Here is a 24,697-nt window from a genome sequence, read left to right as displayed (position 1 = left end):
ATTATCCCATTAATTATTATCACACAATTTGTTTACGAAAGATTGTTGACATGATAAATGTCAAAGCGACATAACCTGAAATCAGCTGTTCGCTGTCACTTTGACAGCCGCCTTATCGCTAGCAAAAAATGTGAAATTTTATCAAAAAGTCAAAAAATGGTGTCGAATGGTGACAACTGGGTCCGCATTTTTGATATCCCTGATATCAGCAAGCACCGGAAGGGCTTTACCATCTACAAAGTCATCTCAATGGTTGGTAACATTCCACAATTTTTAGTTATCAAATATTTGATTCTGCAGCTTTATCCCGAGTCTTGCCCCGACGCGATAACAAAAATTACCGTCTGGAAACGTTTCAATGACTTTAAGAAGCTCCACCGCGAAATCAAAGTCTTGCACAATAAATTGAACATCAAAGAGAAGTTCCCTAGTTTGCCCACCTCCACCTACTTCAAAAGGTAACAGTTTCCCCGGAATTACAAATACTTTCTCTTCAGCATCGTTATCAGTGCTAGAACACGTAATTGGTGACCTTGGAACGGTCTTTGTGTTGTCAAGTTGGTACACATTTGGGGAAAAAAGAAGACTTGATTGCCAACCCCTAAATTCAAAATTTTCTATCTGGCATTTTTTATCTTTCTTAAAGAAAGTTAATTATAATCAAATTTGAACTTACTGGATTATATAAGTTTTTGAGTCCACAGACAATTTTTTTTTATAGTTGCTAAGGAAAAAAATTTGTATTCATTTTAAGAGAGTTGGTTCGACACTTTAAATCACCTTGTGTAATTCACGAACTAATTATAATTTCAATTTAGTGTTTTTTTGATTATATTTTCTCAATTCTTCAATAAATAAAGGACATAAACGCAAAATAGAAATATATTATTAAAGACGTATTGCTTACTCGCCGCTACGCTGCTCGTGCCTTGTTTTTTAGGATAGTATTTTTAGGTTTAGTGACGAGACTGTGCAGGAGAGAAGACAGAGCATTTTGAATTTTTTGGAATACGTCGGTTATCACTCTCAGTTGTTCACTTCAAGCGAGTTTGTTAAGTTCTTTGAAACGAGTCACACGCCTGTTGACCAACTGAACGGTAATATTAATGCAATTAGAGCCGATTTAAACTTACCTGAGGACCCTGAATATTGCATAGCCAACTCTGATGATGATCGCACGATCAGCGATACTGATTCAGTAACAACAGTAAGTGATTTTTGTGGTAGAAAAAATATAAAATGTGTGTCGTGTGTTTCAGAATAGCGATTTTTTTGCCGATTCTGTGCCTCAAAAAACCCTCTCTAAATCCCGTTTAAGCCTCAGCCACTCGCACCAATCCAAAAATTCTGATAACATAAGTATATCCACGACCACTGACAGTATAACACTATTGGACGGTCAGATTTATCCAACGCCTCCCAATACTCCCAGTTGTGCCGAGAATTATGCACAATATATCATAGACGCTTCAATTCACGTAAATATTGCCACGGAATTAGAAAACGAAAAGAAATATGAGGACGCTTTCACGGCTTATAAAACCGCAATTGATATTTTGCTGAAATATGGGAAAGGTTAATAATTGACTATTTTTGCCTAAATAAATCATGGTTTTCAGACGATAAAAATTACGATAGGAGACAAATAGTGAGGTACAAAACTGATAAATATTTACTGAGGGCCGAAAAAATTTATAACATGCATTTGGCCCCCGAAGTGCAAAGTCTGAAGCGAATTGTAAGTTCAAAGCTTTTGATTCAGTCGCGAGAGGTCGCGTTGCGCGCGCATACTTGACATGAAGCAGCTTTGATTTTTTTATTATCATTTGGAAATCGCACGATTTGGTTCAGAAGTGGTCGTGAGAAGTAAAAGTTTGGTGTTTGATTCACTCGTGAGATGTCGCTGTGTGGGGATGCGCGCGCATCGTAAAAACGCGGCCGTTTTAAAAGTGAATATTTTTAGACCGAATCGGAGGAAAACGGCCAAAACGCCGATCAATACGTGCAACGACCCATATCCGACTTATACAAATATAAAGTGGTCCGTGTTATAGCCTCCGGAATGTTGGTTTTGCATTCCGAGCTCCAGCAACTCTTTTATATTAAAGTAAAAAAAATGAGTTTTTGTTCGAGTCTAGCGGCCGTTTTGCAGGTTATACACAAGACTATGAAATTTCTGAACGACAACTTGATTTTGCCCGAGAACGTGCCTTACATGGTTAAGTTGTGCAATTATTACAATTGCGAAAACGCCTTGTTTTTAGTGTTAGAGTACTGTAGGTAATTTTTGTTTTTTGTGTGTATTTTTGGCGGGTTTGAATGCGTTTTTCTAGCGGTAAAGCACTATGGGATTACGTGAAGTGCAGGTCTGAGGACCCTTCTGATATTTTTTACCCGAATGAGGCGCAAATCCTGCGCCAAGTGCACGATATGGATCTTTCCGATCCGGAATCGGAGCATAGTTACAGCGATTTAATCAACGATTACGCAAGCAACAAAGGCAAAAACTCGACAAAATGCGACGACGACGACGATGATTACGTGAAAGTCGATCCGGGCTTTAATAGAAACTTAATGGACGAACCTGTCCCGTCCAAACTCCCCGATTTATTAAGAAAATCATCACGGAAGTTCAGCGAAATGTCGAGCTTCGACGACTTGGATCTGGCACAAAGTCTCCTCATTCCACACGAGAACATCGTCAAGTGGGCGGCGCAACTCCTACTAGCGTTGGAGAAAGTGCACGCCTTGGGAGTTGTGTGCCAGTAAGTTAAAAATCGCCCAAAATGCACGGTGCGTTAATTAAACTTAGAGTTTTATCCACAAGTGTTACAAGAGGTCAATGAATTTTTTTAAATTTTTACTCCTAAGATATTAAAACATAGTAAAAATAAAACGCTTTCAGCGACTTGCAGTCTCGCAATTTGTTAATTGACGACGAGGGCGACCTGGTGCTCACCTACATGTGTAACGTGAACGACGTTTTTGCCCCAGAAAGTTTACAAAACGTAGCACCGGAAATTTTTTCTTTCGAACCGGTTACAACCGCCGCCGATTGGTGGTGTTATGGCGCTATTTTGTACGAACTTTTGGTCGGAATGGTATTAAATCGCTTTGATATGGACCATTTTGTAATTGGTTTCTTCCAGCCTTTGTCAGAAATTTATCCAGAAGGGTTAACGAGTCATACAGTTTTGAAAGTTCCCAAATATGTGTCACCAGAAGGGCGGTCTTTGTTGAGGCAACTTTTGACGTTTGAGCCGCAAAAACGGCTAGGTTTTGGGGCCAATGGTCCAGAAAATTTAAAATCGCATCCGTTTTTTCATTCAGTTGATTGGGAACAATTGCTTTCAAAGTACAATTTTAAAGTCTGATTTTGTTAAGTGTTCAGTATTTAGGTGCGTTGCTTATTACATTCCACGTGTTTTGTTGCTTTTGTACTAAATAAAGTTTTGTTATCTATATTTCGGTGTCTTATTGCCAATTCCTTTTTGCCACCATAATTTTTCCTTTAGCAAACTTTAAAAAATTATAAGGTAGGTAGAAAAGACAAAGAGCTTCAAAACATGAGGTAAGTACTATGTTATAAAAACAAAAGGTTGGTAAAAAGTTATATTCGAGTTGATTCCACAAATATTTTTTTACAATCCTTTTAATTAAAATTGATTACTTAATAATTTCGTTTATGCAAAAAAAAATCGTAAGAAAATGGAGATTGTACTCGTACGTTTTGGAAATAGATGCCTCATATTATACAGGAATATTCACATAAAACTCCGAGCTTGACTAAGTTAAAAGGCAACACGAAATTTCAGTAAATATTAATTATGACATAATAGGAATCCAGCTAGCTTTATAATATGTGTTTTGTGTTGCACTTTTGACTTGGTCAGGTCCGAAGTCATATGTGAATAACCCTGTATATAATAGAAATTAAGTGCCAAATCGAGAATAACGCGGAAAAATACTTTTGGAAAAAGTCCGTTTGGTTTAAATTAATATAAGTTGTTTTGCACTTGTTTTGTTGCATCTGTTGTAAGTAAAGTTTTTATTTAAATTTTGGTGTCGTTTAATGCCGTAAATTCCTCCCCGTCTGGCGCGTCGTGTGATATTTCGGTTTAGCAAGAATTTAGTTTCAAATGAGTTTGCAGTTGAATTAGAGAAAATAACCAAACTCCAATTTAAGTTATCTCTTTTGAAGTGTATTTTTTCGGTGTAAGAAAGTAAAATGGCGTTCTTTGTGGTTGTTAACAAGTTAAATTATGCCGGCAGTGAATTCAGTATCGTTAAGAAAGTTGAACAGGAGTCATTCGAAAGTAATTAGCGAAATATAATGAAGTGATGTATAATTACATGTCGTACCCTCCCTTTCTCTAATATACCGCAGGGACAGCTGCTGGTGAAGAGAACAAAATGGATGTGTTTCCTCAAGCAGCCCCAATTCGCGTCGTACGAATCAACGCTTCAGCCAAAACAGGAAAAACTCCTATTTGTAAAATGTAATTAGCCGAGAAATCAGCGAACAAAGAAATCCTGTTAACTTCCAAAGGAAAATTAATTACTTATAGCCGGGTTATGTACGGCGTCTTTGAGGAAAAAAATTAAGAGTCCCAAGAATAGATCCACCTATTCTCTCGGCTAAATCGATTGAAATTATTTTTCAAGCTTAATTATCCGCTTTCGCGCAATTAGGAGATTTAATTAAAGCCGACTCTATTTTTCCCTTTTTCTAAAGTTTAGGTCTAGCCGATCGGATAACGCCGACAGTCCTATCACAGAACCGGATAGCTGCAGCCCTCGGGCCGCTCTTTGTAAACCACTCGAAATCAGTTCCAGGGTTGTGATAAGACAGCTGGGGCAGAGGGCGTGTTCAACGGGGAACAAAAAAAAGGAGGGCGCAAAGGCCATTAACAAACAGTTAGCCAATCGGCAACCAAAGGAATTATAAATAAAACAAAAAATGGAAAAGTATCTCAAAAAAAAAACAAATGGTAACTAAAAAAATAAAGAAATTACGTTCGAGGATGTTTTTAAAATTTAAAATTTTTAAGTTAATTATCGAGAAAAAATATTTTTAATGTGTCGGGTGAAGCTGGGGACACACGTTAGTTTGGCGATTTTTGTGAGCCACCCGGCACATTTCTTTGTGCTGGCAGCCTTGTAATTTATGACATGTTATTTGGGAACTTTGTACGTTCATCATCCCGACTGATAAGTCCCGAAACTTTTCAGTTTATTCCCTTTCAATAAATTACTCTTCAGCAATCTATTGCCCGGGCAATATTTTCGTTTCCGGTTAGCCCCCTTGTCAGGTGAAGTATAACGTCGTGAAAATTTGACAGGAAAACTCATGTCCCAGCCGGGTAATCCCCCGGATCAAAGGCTCGCGATTGCCTTGCCAGTGTCACATGAATGCAATTTTAATATAATTGAATATCTACTTTACTCAATAGATATGCTCCGAGAAGATTACATTTATTCGCTCGAAGCGGATGAATATGATCTTCATTATTAAACAGGATGAAAATTTGAAAAAATATCGCATGTTTGTGAAACGTCTTCTTCGCTGGTCGAATGCCACTCAGACTTCACATACATATTAAGAAAACGCGGTATTTTTGCCGGCTTGTCTGACACTCGTGTTGGAACGCCAAGTGCAAAGAATCATTTTACGCCAAGTGAACTTGAGCCAATAAAGTTCGCCAAAAATAAAGGACGAGTAAAATATGGCGCACACTTGCGAGCACTTCAAATTTTTATTCACGCAAAGCAAAAACGCCCAACTCGGTAATGTCATTATTTCCAAAACTAAAAAAAAATTAAAAAATAATAATATCTGTTCAAAAATCAAAAACCGCATTTTTGGATTACTCGGGATATTTTACGGGAGTTTTTGTCAGCTTTTTCTATACTTACAAGCCGTTTTCGAATATTGTCGCCAATCGAACCTCTGGAACATTTTACATACAAATTACGAAAGTTATTTTTATTGTTTCCGAGTTTCTGGCTTTGAAATGGATCGCTAATCACGAGTGTATTTCCTGTTTGTTCGCCTTTACTTTTAATTTTTGCGTTTAAACCGGTCCAGGATTGCCATAAATTTTAAATGGTCCGTTCTATATATTTTCTATTTACTTTTGCAGCTCGCAGCAGCAATAAACGACGCAATTTCCTGCATTTGTGTATTTGCCTGTAATAAAAACACAAAAAGTGCGTTTCACTCTATCCCAGCTTTACTGTTTCTGTAATTAAATAAAAACCGACAGTTCATTATCAGTGAATATTTCGAGCAATTAAAATTTTAATAAAACGCTCGTATATGGATCTATCCCCACCTGCCATCGACTTAATTAAAAAAACTTGCGAATACATCAGAAAAAACAAACGCAATTTGCAATAAATTCCTCCTAAGCCATTATTGTGCTTCCGGCGTGAAAATCTCACTACACTGCTAAAACCAGGGCCGCCAGCCGGCGACAAGCCCTTGAAGGACCGACACAGGGCCTAATTGAGGGCTGGTAATAATTGTCTCGATTTTTGCTCGCTCCATTAGAGTCCATTAGTCGGCGATTGATTACCGAAAATTTTCAATGGGTGACAGGGCGTTTTCGCCAACAGCGTGCCTAATTTGCATCCCATTCGGGCGGGATTTGGCCCGTGATGAGGTTTATTTTTTACGGTTATGCTGGTTATGTTAATCCGCAAGGTGGAGATGCCGCGATAGGGCCCAGGAATTGCTCTTTAATTCCATTAAGGCAACTAATACTTAATCTGGCGGAACAAGCGACAGTTTGGCCATGCTCGAGTGTCCTAATTATATTTTTGCGCGTTAAATAATAAGTAATGTTTCCACAGATTCTGTAAGAAAAAACAAAAAATTAAAAGTCGTAGAGCAATGCGGTTTGTTCCGTTGAATTCAGCGTATTATACTAATTTTTCACGGGATTTAAAATTCTGATTTTTTTTGCTAAAATTTCTTGAGTAAAATACACTTACCTTCAAGAAAGTGAAAAAATAAAAATTTTTTAAAACTTTTTCTATTATAATTTTTTGGACTTATATATGCCTTAACAACCCCCTAGAGTTGTTAAATGTAGAAAAAAAATTTATTGCTTCGATTTTTAGAGTTTTGATTTTTGCAATTTTTGTCGCAGTTTTGGTCGATTCCGGGTACCCGGCACATTTGTCGAGCAATAGCTCCGGAACTATTAGAGATAACCCCATGAAGTGTATTATCGTTGGAAAACTCTTTAAATAATCTATTTTTTTCAAAAAAGATTATTGTTCTCCGACTAATAGTTTTCGAGCAAATTGCAGATAAAAGCAAATATTTGTAGAATTTTAAAAAATTCATAACTAAAAAACTATTGGGAATTTGGTAATTTTCTCGATGCCAATCGATTCCCCGGATCATTTTGCATAGGTTAGGATCAAAACAGTTCCACTTTTTCGAATAGTTTAATCGTAATTGGGAAAATAAAAAAAATTAAAAAAAGTTAACACCCCCCCCTTCACAATGGTCAATTTTAAAAGTGTCTCAGAATGGAATAAAATTTATCCTATCCTATAGATTTTGATGTGCTCTTTACGATGGAAAAAAGAGTTTTCTCCTAGCTCTTTTAGTTTGGCCGTAATCGGCGATTAAAAATTGAAAATTTTTTTGCGAGATATCGCCTTGAGTCCTATGCCATTTTGTAGAGTTTTGTATTCCGGTTGTCCTCGATTTTTCCGTTTCTCGATAACTCTAATAGTTTCGCCGTAATTGGTGGTTGAAAATTGAAAAAAAGTGAAAATGGAAACCTTTTTTTGCGTTTTTCTCGGAAACTGTAAGACTTAGAGCAACGAACAAAAAACCATAAGATAGCGCTTAATTTTCTCTATTTTTTCGATTAAACCCGGAGCCGCTCCGGGCAACGGTTCCGGCTACAGAGGCGATCAAAGTTTTTCACTAAAAAAATTCATAAAAAAAAAACTAAAAGTCGTAGAGCATTGCGGTTTGTTCGATTGAATTCTACGGCTCATTTTACATATTATATCAATTTTTCACAAGAATTGAAAATTTAAAATTTTTTGCCTAAATTTAGGGTAGCCATTTGTCATAGTGGAAAATTTTATCCAACAAAAAAATTCATAACTCAAAAATTAAAAGTCGTAGAGCAATGCGGTTTGTTCCATTGGATTCAGCGGCTCATTTTCTGTATTATACGAACTTTTCATAAGATTTGATTTAAAAATTTGATTTTTTTTGCTAAAATTTCCTGAGTAAACACACTTACCTTTAAGAAAGTGAAAAAATAAAATTTTTTTAAAACCTTTTCTATTGTAGTTTTTTGGACTTATATATGCCTTAACAACCCCCTAGAGTTGTTAAACGTAGAAAAAAAATTAATTGCTTCGATTTTTAGAGTTTTGATTTTTGCAATTTTTGTCGCAGTTTTGGTCGATTCCGGGTACCCGGCACATTTGTCGAGCAATAGCTCCGGAACTATTAGAGATAACCCCATGAAGTGTATTATCGTTGGAAAGCTCTTTAAATAATCTATTTTTTTCAAAAAAGATTATTGTTCTCCGACTAATAGTTTTCGAGCAAATTGCAGATAAAAGCAAATAATGGTAAAATTTTAAAAAATTCATAACTAAAAAACTATTGGGAATTTGGTAATTTTCTCGATGCCAATCGATTCCCCGGATCATTTTGCATAGGTTGGGATCAAAACAGTTCCACTTTTTCGAATAGTTTAGTCGTAATTGGGAAAATAAAAAAAATTAAAAAAAAGTTAACACCCCCCCCTTCAAAATGGTCAATTTTTAAAGTGTCTCAGAATCGAATAAAACTTATCCTATCCTATAGATTTTGATGTGCTCTTTACGATGGAAAAAAGAGTTTTCTCCTAGCTCTTTTAGTTTGGCCGTAATCGGCGATTAAAAATTGAAAATTTTTTTGCGAGATATTGCCTTGAGTTCTATGCCATTTTGTAGAGTTTTGTATTCCGGTTGTCCTCGATTTTTCCGTTTCTCGATAACTCTAATAGTTTCGCCGTAATTGGCGGTTGAAAATTGAAAAAAAGTGAAAATGGAAACCTTTTTTTGCGTTTTTCTCGGAAACTGTAAGACTTAGAGCAACGAACAAAAAACCATAAGATAGCGCTTAATTTTCTCTATTTTTTCGATTAAACCCGGAGCCGCTCCGGGCAACGGTTCCGGCTACAGAGGCGATCAAAGTTTTTCACTAAAAAAATTCATAAAAAAAAAACTAAAAGTCGTAGAGCATTGCGGTTTGTTCGATTGAATTCTACGGCTCATTTTACATATTATATCAATTTTTCACAAGAATTGAAAATTTAAAATTTTTTGCCTAAATTTAGGGTAGCCATTTGTCATAGTGGAAAATTTTATCCAACAAAAAAATTCATAACTCAAAAATTAAAAGTCGTAGAGCAATGCGGTTTGTTCCATTGGATTCAGCGGCTCATTTTCTGTATTATACGAACTTTTCATAAGATTTAAAAATTTGATTTTTTTTGCTAAAATTTCCTGAGTAAACACACTTACCTTTAAGAAAGTGAAAAAATAAAATTTTTTTAAAACCTTTTCTATTGTAGTTTTTTGGACTTATATATGCCTTAACAACCCCCTAGAGTTGTTAAACGTAGAAAAAAAATTAATTGCTTCGATTTTTAGAGTTTTGATTTTTGCAATTTTTGTCGCAGTTTTGGTCGATTCCGGGTACCCGGCACATTTGTCGAGCAATAGCTCCGGAACTATTAGAGATAACCCCATGAAGTGTATTATCGTTGGAAAGCTCTTTAAATAGTCTATTTTTTTCAAAAAAGATTATTGTTCTCCGACTAATAGTTTTCGAGCAAATTGCAGATAAAAGCAAATATTTGTAGAATTTTAAAAAATTCATAACTAAAAAACTATTGGGAATTTGGTAATTTTCTCGATGCCAATCGATTCCCCGGATCATTTTGCATAGGTTAGGATCAAAACAATTCCACTTTTTCGAATAGTTTAATCGTAATTGGGAAAATAAAAAAAATTAAAAAAAAGTTAACACCCCCCCCTTCACAATGGTCAATTTTAAAAGTGTCTCAGAATGGAATAAAATTTATCCTATCCTATAGATTTTGATGTGCTCTTTACGATGGAAAAAAGAGTTTTCTCCTAGCTCTTTTAGTTTGGCCGTAATCGGCGATTAAAAATTGAAAATTTTTTTGCGAGATATCGCCTTGAGTCCTATGCCATTTTGTAGAGTTTTGTATTCCGGTTGTCCTCGATTTTTCCGTTTCTCGATAACTCTAATAGTTTCGCCGTAATTGGTGGTTGAAAATTGAAAAAAAGTGAAAATGGAAACCTTTTTTTGCGTTTTTCTCGGAAACTGTAAGACTTAGAGCAACGAACAAAAAACCATAAGATAGCGCTTAATTTTCTCTATTTTTTCGATTAAACCCGGAGCCGCTCCGGGCAACGGTTCCGGCTACAGAGGCGATCAAAGTTTTTCACTAAAAAAATTCATAAAAAAAAAACTAAAAGTCGTAGAGCATTGCGGTTTGTTCGATTGAATTCTACGGCTCATTTTACATATTATATCAATTTTTCACAAGAATTGAAAATTTAAAATTTTTTGCCTAAATTTAGGGTAGCCATTTGTCATAGTGGAAAATTTTATCCAACAAAAAAATTCATAACTCAAAAATTAAAAGTCGTAGAGCAATGCGGTTTGTTCCATTGGATTCAGCGGCTCATTTTCTGTATTATACGAACTTTTCATAAGATTTAAAAATTTGATTTTTTTTGCTAAAATTTCCTGAGTAAACACACTTACCTTTAAGAAAGTGAAAAAATAAAATTTTTTTAAAACCTTTTCTATTGTAGTTTTTTGGACTTATATATGCCTTAACAACCCCCTAGAGTTGTTAAACGTAGAAAAAAAATTAATTGCTGCGATTTTTAGAGTTTTGATTTTTGCAATTTTTGTCGCAGTTTTGGTCGATTCCGGGTACCCGGCACATTTGTCGAGCAATAGCTCCGGAACTATTAGAGATAACCCCATGAAGTGTATTATCGTTGGAAAGCTCTTTAAATAATCTATTTTTTTCAAAAAAGATTATTGTTCTCCGACTAATAGTTTTCGAGCAAATTGCAGATAAAAGCAAATATTTGTAGAATTTTAAAAAATTCATAACTAAAAAACTATTGGGAATTTGGTAATTTTCTCGATGCCAATCGATTCCCCGGATCATTTTGCATAGGTTGGGATCAAAACAGTTCCACTTTTTCGAACAGTTTAGTCGTAATTGGGAAAATAAAAAAAATTAAAAAAAAGTTAACACCCCCCCCTTCAAAATGGTCAATTTTTAAAGTGTCTCAGAATCGAATAAAACTTATCCTATCCTATAGATTTTGATGTGCTCTTTACGATGGAAAAAAGAGTTTTCTCCTAGCTCTTTTAGTTTGGCCGTAATCGGCGATTAAAAATTGAAAATTTTTTTGCGAGATATTGCCTTGAGTTCTATGCCATTTTGTAGAGTTTTGTATTCTGGTTGTCCTCGATTTTTCCGTTTCTCGATAACTCTAATAGTTTCGCCGTAATTGGTGGTTGAAAATTGAAAAAAAGTGAAAATGGAAACCTTTTTTGCGTTTTTCTCGGAAACTGTAAGACTTAGAGCAACGAACAAAAAACCATAAGATAGCGCTTAATTTTCTCTATTTTTTCGATTAAACCCGGAGCCGCTCCGGGCAACGGTTCCGGCTACAGAGGCGATCAAAGTTTTTCACTAAAAAAATTCATAAAAAAAAAACTAAAAGTCGTAGAGCATTGCGGTTTGTTCGATTGAATTCTACGGCTCATTTTACATATTATATCAATTTTTCACAAGAATTGAAAATTTAAAATTTTTTGCCTAAATTTAGGGTAGCCATTTGTCATAGTGGAAAATTTTATCCAACAAAAAAATTCATAACTCAAAAATTAAAAGTCGTAGAGCAATGCGGTTTGTTCCATTGGATTCAGCGGCTCATTTTCTGTATTATACGAACTTTTCATAAGATTTAAAAATTTGATTTTTTTTGCTAAAATTTCCTGAGTAAACACACTTACCTTTAAGAAAGTGAAAAAATAAAATTTTTTTAAAACCTTTTCTATTGTAGTTTTTTGGACTTATATATGCCTTAACAACCCCCTAGAGTTGTTAAACGTAGAAAAAAAATTAATTGCTTCGATTTTTAGAGTTTTGATTTTTGCAATTTTTGTCGCAGTTTTGGTCGATTCCGGGTACCCGGCACATTTGTCGAGCAATAGCTCCGGAACTATTAGAGATAACCCCATGAAGTGTATTATCGTTGGAAAGCTCTTTAAATAATCTATTTTTTTCAAAAAAGATTATTGTTCTCCGACTAATAGTTTTCGAGCAAATTGCAGATAAAAGCAAATATTTGTAGAATTTTAAAAAATTCATAACTAAAAAACTATTGGGAATTTGGTAATTTTCTCGATGCCAATCGATTCCCCGGATCATTTTGCATAGGTTGGGATCAAAACAGTTCCACTTTTTCGAACAGTTTAGTCGTAATTGGGAAAATAAAAAAAATTAAAAAAAAGTTAACACCCCCCCCTTCAAAATGGTCAATTTTTAAAGTGTCTCAGAATCGAATAAAACTTATCCTATCCTATAGATTTTGATGTGCTCTTTACGATGGAAAAAAGAGTTTTCTCCTAGCTCTTTTAGTTTGGCCGTAATCGGCGATTAAAAATTGAAAATTTTTTTGCGAGATATTGCCTTGAGTTCTATGCCATTTTGTAGAGTTTTGTATTCCGGTTGTCCTCGATTTTTCCGTTTCTCGATAACTCTAATAGTTTCGCCGTAATTGGCGGTTGAAAATTGAAAAAAAGTGAAAATGGAAACCTTTTTTTGCGTTTTTCTCGGAAACTGTAAGACTTAGAGCAACGAGCAAAAAACCATAAGATAGCGCTTAATTTTCTCTATTTTTTCGATTAAACCCGGAGCCGCTCCGGGCAACGGTTCCGGCTACAGAGGCGATCAAAGTTTTTCACTAAAAAAATTCATAAAAAAAAAACTAAAAGTCGTAGAGCATTGCGGTTTGTTCGATTGAATTCTACGGCTCATTTTACATATTATATCAATTTTTCACAAGAATTGAAAATTTAAAATTTTTTGCCTAAATTTAGGGTAGCCATTTGTCATAGTGGAAAATTTTATCCAACAAAAAAATTCATAACTCAAAAATTAAAAGTCGTAGAGCAATGCGGTTTGTTCCATTGGATTCAGCGGCTCATTTTCTGTATTATACGAACTTTTCATAAGATTTAAAAATTTGATTTTTTTTGCTAAAATTTCCTGAGTAAACACACTTACCTTTAAGAAAGTGAAAAAATAAAATTTTTTTAAAACCTTTTCTATTGTAGTTTTTTGGACTTATATATGCCTTAACAACCCCCTAGAGTTGTTAAACGTAGAAAAAAAATTAATTGCTTCGATTTTTAGAGTTTTGATTTTTGCAATTTTTGTCGCAGTTTTGGTCGATTCCGGCTACCCGGCACATTTGTCGAGCAATAGCTCCGGAACTATTAGAGATAACCCCATGAAGTGTATTATCGTTGGAAAGCTCTTTAAATAATCTATTTTTTTCAAAAAAGATTATTGTTCTCCGACTAATAGTTTTCGAGCAAATTGCAGATAAAAGCAAATAATGGTAAAATTTTAAAAAATTCATAACTAAAAAACTATTGGGAATTTGGTAATTTTCTCGATGCCAATCGATTCCCCGGATCATTTTGCATAGGTTGGGATCAAAACAGTTCCACTTTTTCGAATAGTTTAGTCGTAATTGGGAAAATAAAAAAAATTAAAAAAAAGTTAACACCCCCCCCCTTCAAAATGGTCAATTTTTAAAGTGTCTCAGAATCGAATAAAACTTATCCTATCCTATAGATTTTGATGTGCTCTTTACGATGGAAAAAAGAGTTTTCTCCTAGCTCTTTTAGTTTGGCCGTAATCGGCGATTAAAAATTGAAAATTTTTTTGCGAGATATTGCCTTGAGTTCTATGCCATTTTGTAGAGTTTTGTATTCCGGTTGTCCTCGATTTTTCCGTTTCTCGATAACTCTAATAGTTTCGCCGTAATTGGCGGTTGAAAATTGAAAAAAAGTGAAAATGGAAACCTTTTTTTGCGTTTTTCTCGGAAACTGTAAGACTTAGAGCAACGAACAAAAAACCATAAGATAGCGCTTAATTTTCTCTATTTTTTCGATTAAACCCGGAGCCGCTCCGGGCAACGGTTCCGGCTACAGAGGCGATCAAAGTTTTTCACTAAAAAAATTCATAAAAAAAAAACTAAAAGTCGTAGAGCATTGCGGTTTGTTCGATTGAATTCTACGGCTCATTTTACATATTATATCAATTTTTCACAAGAATTAAAAATTTAAAATTTTTTGCCTAAATTTAGGGTAGCCATTTGTCATAGTGGAAAATTTTATCCAACAAAAAAATTCATAACTCAAAAATTAAAAGTCGTAGAGCAATGCGGTTTGTTCCATTGGATTCAGCGGCTCATTTTCTGTATTATACGAACTTTTCATAAGATTTAAAAATTTGATTTTTTTTGCTAAAATTTCCTGAGTAAACACACTTACCTTTAAGAAAGTGAAAAAATAAAATTTTTTTAAAACCTTTTCTATTGTAGTTTTTTGGACTTATATATGCCTTAACAACCCCCTAGAGTTGTTAAACGTAGAAAAAAAATTAATTGCTTCGATTTTTAGAGTTTTGATTTTTGCAATTTTTGTCGCAGTTTTGGTCGATTCCGGGTACCCGGCACATTTGTCGAGCAATAGCTCCGGAACTATTAGAGATAACCCCATGAAGTGTATTATCGTTGGAAAGCTCTTTAAATAATCTATTTTTTTCAAAAAAGATTATTGTTCTCCGACTAATAGTTTTCGAGCAAATTGCAGATAAAAGCAAATATTTGTAGAATTTTAAAAAATTCATAACTAAAAAACTATTGGGAATTTGGTAATTTTCTCGATGCCAATCGATTCCCCGGATCATTTTGCATAGGTTAGGATCAAAACAGTTCCACTTTTTCGAATAGTTTAATCGTAATTGGGAAAATAAGAAAAATTAAAAAAAGTTAACACCCCCCCCCTTCACAATGGTCAATTTTAAAAGTGTCTCAGAATGGAATAAAATTTATCCTATCCTATAGATTTTGATGTGCTCTTTACGATGGAAAAAAGAGTTTTCTCCTAGCTCTTTTAGTTTGGCCGTAATCGGCGATTAAAAATTGAAAATTTTTTTGCGAGATATCGCCTTGAGTCCTATGCCATTTTGTAGAGTTTTGTATTCCGGTTGTCCTCGATTTTTCCGTTTCTCGATAACTCTAATAGTTTCGCCGTAATTGGTGGTTGAAAATTGAAAAAAAGTGAAAATGGAAACCTTTTTTTGCGTTTTTCTCGGAAACTGTAAGACTTAGAGCAACGAACAAAAAACCATAAGATAGCGCTTAATTTTCTCTATTTTTTCGATTAAACCCGGAGCCGCTCCGGGCAACGGTTCCGGCTACAGAGGCGATCAAAGTTTTTCACTAAAAAAATTCATAAAAAAAAAAATAAAAGTCGTAGAGCATTGCGGTTTGTTCGATTGAATTCTACGGCTCATTTTACATATTATATCAATTTTTCACAAGAATTGAAAATTTAAAATTTTTTGCCTAAATTTAGGGTAGCCATTTGTCATAGTGGAAAATTTTATCCAACAAAAAAATTCATAACTCAAAAATTAAAAGTCGTAGAGCAATGCGGTTTGTTCCATTGGATTCAGCGGCTCATTTTCTGTATTATACGAACTTTTCATAAGATTTAAAAATTTGATTTTTTTTGCTAAAATTTCCTGAGTAAACACACTTACCTTTAAGAAAGTGAAAAAATAAAATTTTTTTAAAACCTTTTCTATTGTAGTTTTTTGGACTTATATATGCCTTAACAACCCCCTAGAGTTGTTAAACGTAGAAAAAAAATTAATTGCTTCGATTTTTAGAGTTTTGATTTTTGCAATTTTTGTCGCAGTTTTGGTCGATTCCGGGTACCCGGCACATTTGTCGAGCAATAGCTCCGGAACTATTAGAGATAACCCCATGAAGTGTATTATCGTTGGAAAGCTCTTTAAATAATCTATTTTTTTCAAAAAAGATTATTGTTCTCCGACTAATAGTTTTCGAGCAAATTGCAGATAAAAGCAAATAATGGTAAAATTTTAAAAAATTCATAACTAAAAAACTATTGGGAATTTGGTAATTTTCTCGATGCCAATCGATTCCCCGGATCATTTTGCATAGGTTGGGATCAAAACAGTTCCACTTTTTCGAATAGTTTAGTCGTAATTGGGAAAATAAAAAAAATTAAAAAAAAGTTAACACCCCCCCCTTCAAAATGGTCAATTTTTAAAGTGTCTCAGAATCGAATAAAACTTATCCTATCCTATAGATTTTGATGTGCTCTTTACGATGGAAAAAAGAGTTTTCTCCTAGCTCTTTTAGTTTGGCCGTAATCGGCGATTAAAAATTGAAAATTTTTTTGCGAGATATTGCCTTGAGTTCTATGCCATTTTGTAGAGTTTTGTATTCCGGTTGTCCTCGATTTTTCCGTTTCTCGATAACTCTAATAGTTTCGCCGTAATTGGCGGTTGAAAATTGAAAAAAAGTGAAAATGGAAACCTTTTTTTGCGTTTTTCTCGGAAACTGTAAGACTTAGAGCAACGAACAAAAAACCATAAGATAGCGCTTAATTTTCTCTATTTTTTCGATTAAACCCGGAGCCGCTCCGGGCAACGGTTCCGGCTACAGAGGCGATCAAAGTTTTTCACTAAAAAAATTCATAAAAAAAAAACTAAAAGTCGTAGAGCATTGCGGTTTGTTCGATTGAATTCTACGGCTCATTTTACATATTATATCAATTTTTCACAAGAATTAAAAATTTAAAATTTTTTGCCTAAATTTAGGGTAGCCATTTGTCATAGTGGAAAATTTTATCCAACAAAAAAATTCATAACTCAAAAATTAAAAGTCGTAGAGCAATGCGGTTTGTTCCATTGAATTCAGCGGCTCATTTTCTGTATTATACGAACTTTTCATAAAATTTAAAAATTTGATTTTTTTTGCTAAAATTTCCTGAGTAAACACACTTACCTTTAAGAAAGTGAAAAAATAAAATTTTTTTAAAACCTTTTCTATTGTAGTTTTTTCGACTTATATATGCCTTAACAACCCCCTAGAGTTGTTAAACGTAGAAAAAAAATTAATTGCTTCGATTTTTAGAGTTTTGATTTTTGCAATTTTTGTCACAGTTTTGGTCGATTCCGGGTACCCGGCACATTTGTCGAGCAATAGCTCCGGAACTATTAGAGATAACCCCATGAAGTGTATTATCGTTGGAAAGCTCTTTAAATAATCTATTTTTTTCAAAAAAGATTATTGTTCTCCGACTAATAGTTTTCGAGCAAATTGCAGATAAAAGCAAATATTGGTAAAATTTTAAAAAATTCATAACTAAAAAACTATTGGGAATTTGGTAATTTTCTCGATGCCAATCGATTCCCCGGATCATTTTGCATAGGTTGGGATCAAAACAGTTCCACTTTTTCGAATAGTTTAGTCGTAATTGGGAAAATAAAAAAAATTAAAAAAAAGTTAACACCCCCTCCTTCAAAATGGTCAATTTTTAAAGTGTCTCAGAATCGAATAAAACTTATCCTATCCTATAGATTTTGATGTGCTCTTTACGATGGAAAAAAGAGTTTTCTCCTAGCTCTTTTAGTTTGGCCGTAATCGCCGATTGAAAATTGAAAATTTTTTTGCGAGATATCGCCTTGAGTTCTATGCCATTTTGTAGAGTTTTGTATTCCGGTTGTCCTCGATTTTCCGTTTCTCGATAACTCTAATAGTTTCGCCGTAATTGGCGGTTGAAAATTGAAAAAAAGTGAAAATGGACACCTTTTTTTGCGTTTTTCTCGGAAACTGTAAGACTTAGAACAACGAACAGAAAACCATAAGATAGCGCTTAATTTTCTCTATTTTTTCAATTAAACCTGGAGCCGCTCCGGGCAACGGTTCCGGTTACAGAGGCGATCAAAGTTTTTCACTAAAAAAATTCATAAAAAAAAAACTAAAAGTCGTAGAGCATTGCGGTTTGTTCGATTGAATTCTACGGCTCATTTTACATATTATATCAATTTTTCACAAGAATTAAAAATTTAAAATTTTTTGCCTAAATTTAGGGTAGCCATTTGTCATAGTGTAAAATTTTATCCAACAAAAAAATTCATAACTCAAAAATTAAAAGTCGTAGAGCAATGCGGTTTGTTCCATTGAATTCAGCGGCTCATTTTCTGTATTATACGAACTTTTCATAAAATTTAAAAATTTGATTTTTTTTGCTAAAATTTCCTGAGTAAACACACTTACCTTTAAGAAAGTGAAAAAATAAAATTTTTTTAAAACCTTTTCTATTGTAGTTTTTTCGACTTATATATGCCTTAACAACCCCCTAGAGTTGTTAAACGTAGAAAAAAAATTAATTGCTTCGATTTTTAGAGTTTTGATTTTTGCAATTTTTGTCACAGTTTTGGTCGATTCCGGGTACCCGGCACATTTGTCGAGCAATAGCTCCGGAACTATTAGAGATAACCCCATGAAGTGTATTATCGTTGGAAAGCTCTTTAAATAATCTATTTTTTTCAAAAAAGATTATTGTTCTCCGACTAATAGTTTTCGAGCAAATTGCAGATAAAAGCAAATATTGGTAAAATTTTAAAAAATTCATAACTAAAAAACTATTGGGAATTTGGTAATTTTCTCGATGCCAATCGATTCCCCGGATCATTTTGCATAGGTTGGGATCAAAACAGTTCCACTTTTTCGAATAGTTTAGTCGTAATTGGGAAAATAAAAAAAATTAAAAAAAAGTTAACACCCCCCCCTTCAAAATGGTCAATTTTTAAAGTGTCTCAGAATCGAATAAAACTTATCCTATCCTATAGATTTTGATGTGCTCTTTACGATGGAAAAAAGAGTTTTCTCCTAGCTCTTTTAGTTTGGCCGTAATCGCCGATTGAAAATTGAAAATTTTTTTGCGAGATATCGCCTTGAGTTCTATGCCATTTTGTAGAGTTTTGTATTCCGGTTGTCCTCGATTTTTCCGTTTCTCGATAACTCTAATAGTTTCGCCGTAATTGGCGGTTGAAAATTGAAAAAAAGTGAAAATGAAAACCTTTTTTTGCGTTTTTCTCGGAAACTGTAAGACTTAGAGCAACGAACAAAAAACCATAAGATAGCGCTTAATTTTCTCTATTTTTTCGATTAAACCCGGAGCCGCTCCGGGCAACGGTTCCGGCTACAGAGGCGATCAAAGTTTTTCACTAAAAAAATTCATAAAAAAAAAAACTAAAAGTCGTAGAGCATTGCGGTTTGTTCGATTGAATTCTACGGCTCATTTTACATATTATATCAATTTTTCACAAGAATTAAAAATTTAAAATTTTTTGCCTAAATTTAGGGTAGCCATTTGTCATAGTGGAAAATTTTATCCAACAAAAAAATTCATAACTCAAAAATTAAAAGTCGTAGAGCAATGCGGTTTGTTCCATTGAATTCAGCGGCTCATTTTCTGTATTATACGAACTTTTCATAAAATTTAAAAATTTGATTTTTTTTGCTAAAATTTCCTGAGTAAACACACTTACCTTTAAGAAAGTGAAAAAATAAATTTTTTTTAAAACTTTTTCTATTGTAGTTTTTTCGACTTATATATGCCTTAACAACCCCCTAGAGTTGTTAAACGTAGAAAAAAAATTAATTGCTTCGATTTTTAGAGTTTTGATTTTTGCAATTTTTGTCGCAGTTTTGGTCGATTCCGGGTACCCGGCACATTTGTCTAGCAATAGCTCCGGAACTATTAGAGATAACCCCATGAAGTGTATTATCGTTGGAAAGCTCTTTAAATAATCTATTTTTTTCAAAAAAGATTATTGTTCTTCGACTAATAGTTTTCGAGTAAATTGCAGATAAAAGCAAATATTGGTAAAATTTTAAAAAATTCATAACTAAAAAATTATCGGGAATTTGGTAATTTTCTCGATGCCAATCGATTCCCCGGATCATTTCGCATAGGTATGGATCAGAACAGTTTCACTTTTTCAAATAGTTTAGTCGTAATTGAGAAAATAAAAAAAAATTAATAAAGTTTGCAAGCACCTCTCCCCTTCAAAATGGCCAATTTTAAAAGTGTCTCAAAATCTTCATAAAAATGAAAAATATTTTTTTTGAATTCACTCTAGCAAAGTCAAGCCAAACATTTCTCAAAACTAGTTTACGGCTGCGTCATTTTCATTTTTAGGTAACTGTACTTTAGTTTGTTAAAGCTTCGTTTCTTCTTTTCGCTATCCTATTACATAGTCGCGTTTGAAGTTTTTGTCTTACCGTTCGCTCTTATTTTTCGCTATAGTTCGTTGTCTTTGTTTTTGTTTTATTAAAATTCTAATTAAATTTCTTGCAAAACTTCCGAACCACTGAAGCTACCAAGTTAAAGTTTCAAATGAGAAGTAAAAGACACGAAATTCCGTTCGATTTTTCCCCGAGTAAATTATAAAACGGAACAGTTCGTCCGGATCTTTGATATTCACGAGACGGCGATTCAAATTGGCGAAAACAATTCGCTGGAAACGCATTTTATCTAAAAGTCGCATCTGAATGCAGAATGGAAAAAATTTGCCAGTCGTTATTTTTATGTCCGTGACGTTCGGTCCTCGTGGGGTTCCCCTGGACTTCCACATTCAAATTCCGCTCGTGTTTCCAAGGTGAATATGCACACGCCCTTTGAAGTTCGCCAGTCCAAGGAATTTCAGCCGCCTTGAGCGCATCTCAAACGGATTAATAAGGGCCAAGTCCCGAATGACATCGGTACTGTCGCAAAAAATAACGTACAGAGAAAACCAGGCGGGGTTTTGATTTTAAATTAACGTAAAAATGGTGATAGAATTTCATGTCTGGACCTGAAATTGTGCAGCGTGTTATTCTCGAGGCGTCTTGTCTCTAATCTGCCCTCTATTACGTTGCAGTGGAGATAATCTAGGCCAGAATGCGCCACACACGTTAAAATCCGCTCACCTTTGTGTCGTATTTTGCGAAAATTGTGACCAAAGCAGAGCCATTAAGCTGAAATAAATAAGAGCTGGCTTAAGGGGGAAAAAAGTCCAGTTTGAGTATTAGGAGCCAAATGCCTGTGGTTAGATTAAGTTCGTACAAGAATTCGATACTGATGATTTGTGGGATTGAAATGGTCTTCTATTTTGTCAGTTCAACTAAGGAAATAATTGAATCGGGAAGCAGAAGGACGGGATAATCAGCGGAGACGTTGTTATTTCGGATTAATGAGAATTTTTAATATAACAGCAATAAACGTCGAAACGGTTTAGTTACAACACACCAAGGAAAGCCACTCCGTTTCAACACTAATATCTAACGACTTTTATATACGCCAGCATGGTTTTATGTCTGCGCTTTACAAAGTTCTGCATCAAGGCGTGATGTCACCTGACGTCTTTATAACTCCAAACGAACGCAAGAAGCGGGAACTTTGCTAATTTTAGGGTTACGACACGAGCGATCTGCTGCAAATGCACTCGCGGATTATTATGAGCAAGTCGCGACAAATTAATACACACCAGCCAGGACTCAAACATCCTTAACGTCCATAAACATCTCTCCTAATTAAGGACTGCCTACGCCTTAACATCACCTCTCTATCTATATTTCACGAAATTTGGAAAAATGCTTTTGTCACACCAGTTTTCAGGGCAGGTGATCCCTTCTATCTCAAAAATCCATTATATGCACAGTTACCCAAAATGAAAATGACGCGTCCATAACGCCTAACCTACTCTTGAGAAAAGTTTTCCTTTATCGTCTTTTTATTTTTTTGTTCTTTGGAAGTGGTTGGTTGGGACAAATGACAAATAAAACGAAAATTTTCAAATGCAAATTTACTTTGAGGTAGAGAAAAAAAATATTTTTTTTAAACGATTAAACAATGTCGTAAGAATAACTTTTTTCAACCGAGTTTTGTCATTTTTTAGCCTATTCTTGACGAAAATAACTTGGAGTAAAAGAAACATCAGTTTCATTTAATTCTTGTGATTTTGAGACCAGTTCTGTCAAAACATCATCAGCTTAGACTTATTTTGTGGATTTTAGATGTTTTTTGATGAAATATTGTAAAATAAATGAATACCTAATTCGAGAACGCACAGTAGGCGGTTTTTTATGGATGCGTCATTTTATTTTTAGGTGACTGTACCTAGTCTTAATTCTCGAAAAAGCCTAACTTTTTATTTCCCCTTACAGAACCAATGTTTTATGTGAATTTAGATGTTCATTTCTTTTTTATTTTTAATATCATTGTTAGATTTTTGTAATAAATAATAAGTAATAAGTTTAAAAAATTCCTGAACTTTTTTCTTTTTTACTAATTTTAGGTATTTTTTTCTTCATAATTAGATTAGGTTTAGTTTAGTTTCTAGATATTAGATATTAGAATTATTTGCGCAATTGTTTCTTGTTCGGATTATGGAACAATTGGACCTTTGCTGGGATCGTTTTAACTTTGTCGTTGTGATTGTGTGCATTTGTGAAGAGTTTGAGTGTGGAGTCACAGCGGAAATACAAGATATGCATTTTCCATTAAAATCCGCGTTGTGAAATATTAATATCGTCGAGTAGCAGTTCTTCAATCAGCTTTCTAGGAGCCGTCCGCCATCTATTCATCTGTTTTAATCACGGCGTCCGATTTTTCAGCACTTTATTCCCGTTTCAGTTTTATTAAAATATTGATCCACTCCGGCTCGAGTCATTAAATCCGAACTAACAAGACTCCGTACGTTTGGTATCATCAAAAACCGCATTTTACAATTGCACCAAAGCAAATAGATAAATATCGGTGATTTATAGCGCGTGGAAGCCGGAAACTTGCGCAAAATTTGACATGTATGAAAATAAATGTTGTGAGTGAAAAATGCAAGATATTATTCTATTGTAGGCTTTCGTTTTCAGGTTGAGCGAGGCAGTGGCAGGTGTTCTGGATGACATCTGTCATTCCATTTATCCTCTGGACTCGCTCCATCATAATTCATCTTGTCTGAAAGCCCCTCGTGCTGAATTAAACAACGAAACTAAAAATATTCGCTGCTCCGGATACAAAGTTTGCCTTTCAAAACGAACTTTGCCACTTCTGAAGAAGGTCCGGATGGACCGTTAGCACGACATCTGCCGCGCTTCGCGAATAAACACCAACTAAAAGAGACTTGGAATAACTTGCACGAGACATTCAGCTCGATTCTGAGCGAATTTTAAATGCACTCCCAACTTCCGCACTGCCTTAGTTCAATAAACGTTGCTTTCGTTAACTCTAACTGATTTTGAAGTCTACAAATTTAATTCCTCATAAAAAACGCATTAGAATTCATCACCCATCTCCTTCAAATCGGCCCTGAGGCACAATTACCGCGGCTCCTGGCGACCCGTTCTTAAAAAACGCAAAAATTACGTCTGCTTACACTGGTCATTACTTCATTATTTTAAGGACGATAAAAAGTATTAAATGTTGCACTAGAATTCGAGTCGGTGCAGGTAACAGTACCGCAAAAATCACCAAAAACAAGCAAGTTGAGCAGCGTCGTTTTCCGGAAGGCGAATAATTTAATTTGGTATTGAAAGATCTACCCCATTTTAATTTAGAAATTAAGCAATGTAAACGCATTTACATTTACTGTGTAAACATATCAAGCGCCGACCCGGCTTATCCCTCGTAAAAGACGGGAAAAACGTTGTTTTGTTTTTCGTCGAAATTAAGGGAAATGTTTAAAACATCCACTATGCCGCTCCACTTGTAACTAAACATCCCCAATAAACGAAAATCCCTGCGTTCATCTAATTAAAATTTTAATTCACTTTGGATTTTTGCACGCAGGATAATTCGCGTTTAATTTTGCGCTTTATGGTCTCACTTCACTTGTGATATAGCGATATTTCATGGCAATAAGTTCGGGATTGTGATGCTTTATGTTATAGGATCCTGTGAATTAAACGGGCTATATCTCACAGCTAGTCTAATAACTCCGCCGGTTCAGCCGTTAAGTGAAGAATTCCGGGTTAGGGCTCTCTATTTATGGATTCATAAAACAACCATTCGCTCAATTCGCATCTATTCGCCCTGTTTTTGCCCTAATTCGATTAGTAGTTTTTAAGGGCCGACTTAGACGAATGTTCTCGGCGCGCTGCGGAATTAACAAGCAACTCGAGACCACTTTGTCTGAAAGAAACACGTACTCTTAGGTAATGCTATTTGCTTACACTAATAGGACATGAGCCAGTTAGGAAAAAGTTGGAGGCAAATTTTAATATCGCAATTTGCATACATTAGCTACGCTAAATTTGTCCCTAGACGTTGTTTTTGCGTGATTTCGCTTTTTCTCCGATTAGTTTATACATTATTTACGTGGGATTTTCTCGGGGATAAATGCGTGTTACGCCAAGATATATCTTCATTATGTCTTTTTATATGGGCGCCATAAAACAATGAACGTAAACATTGGAGAGAACCCTTCCCTTTACGATCTGTGAGTGG

The 24,697-nt window shown here is 34.6% G+C and overlaps 2 protein-coding genes across 4 annotated transcripts in view; one reads left to right on the top strand and one right to left on the bottom strand.

Moving 5' to 3' along the window:
- The window catches only part of LOC662231 (cell growth regulator with RING finger domain protein 1), a 172,925-nt gene that overhangs the window by 13,787 nt on the left and 134,441 nt on the right, over nucleotides 1–24,697 (bottom strand). The window lies entirely within an intron of this gene.
- On the top strand, nucleotides 58–3,464 carry LOC103313562 (uncharacterized protein). 3 transcript variants are annotated; one of them, XM_064355796.1, is made up of 11 exons: nucleotides 58–252; nucleotides 301–458; nucleotides 955–1,097; nucleotides 1,158–1,207; nucleotides 1,260–1,575; nucleotides 1,620–1,738; nucleotides 1,964–2,107; nucleotides 2,153–2,280; nucleotides 2,334–2,765; nucleotides 2,906–3,101; nucleotides 3,150–3,464. In XM_064355796.1, the coding sequence occupies exons 1-11, from the start codon at nucleotides 58–60 to the stop codon at nucleotides 3,372–3,374; spliced, it is 2,106 nt and encodes a 701-aa protein (XP_064211866.1). In that variant the 3' UTR covers nucleotides 3,375–3,464. The 3 variants fall into 3 exon arrangements, with proteins under 3 accessions (XP_064211866.1, XP_008195335.1, XP_064211867.1); XM_008197113.3 differs by having other exon boundaries at nucleotides 955–1,207; XM_064355797.1 differs by lacking the exon at nucleotides 1,964–2,107 and having other exon boundaries at nucleotides 955–1,207.

Source organism: Tribolium castaneum, chromosome 3, assembly GCF_031307605.1.
Source record: "Tribolium castaneum strain GA2 chromosome 3, icTriCast1.1, whole genome shotgun sequence".
Taxonomy (NCBI): domain Eukaryota; kingdom Metazoa; phylum Arthropoda; class Insecta; order Coleoptera; family Tenebrionidae; genus Tribolium; species Tribolium castaneum.
Note: the sequence above shows the minus strand (reverse complement) of the source record. Positions and strands in the feature narration are given on the sequence as shown.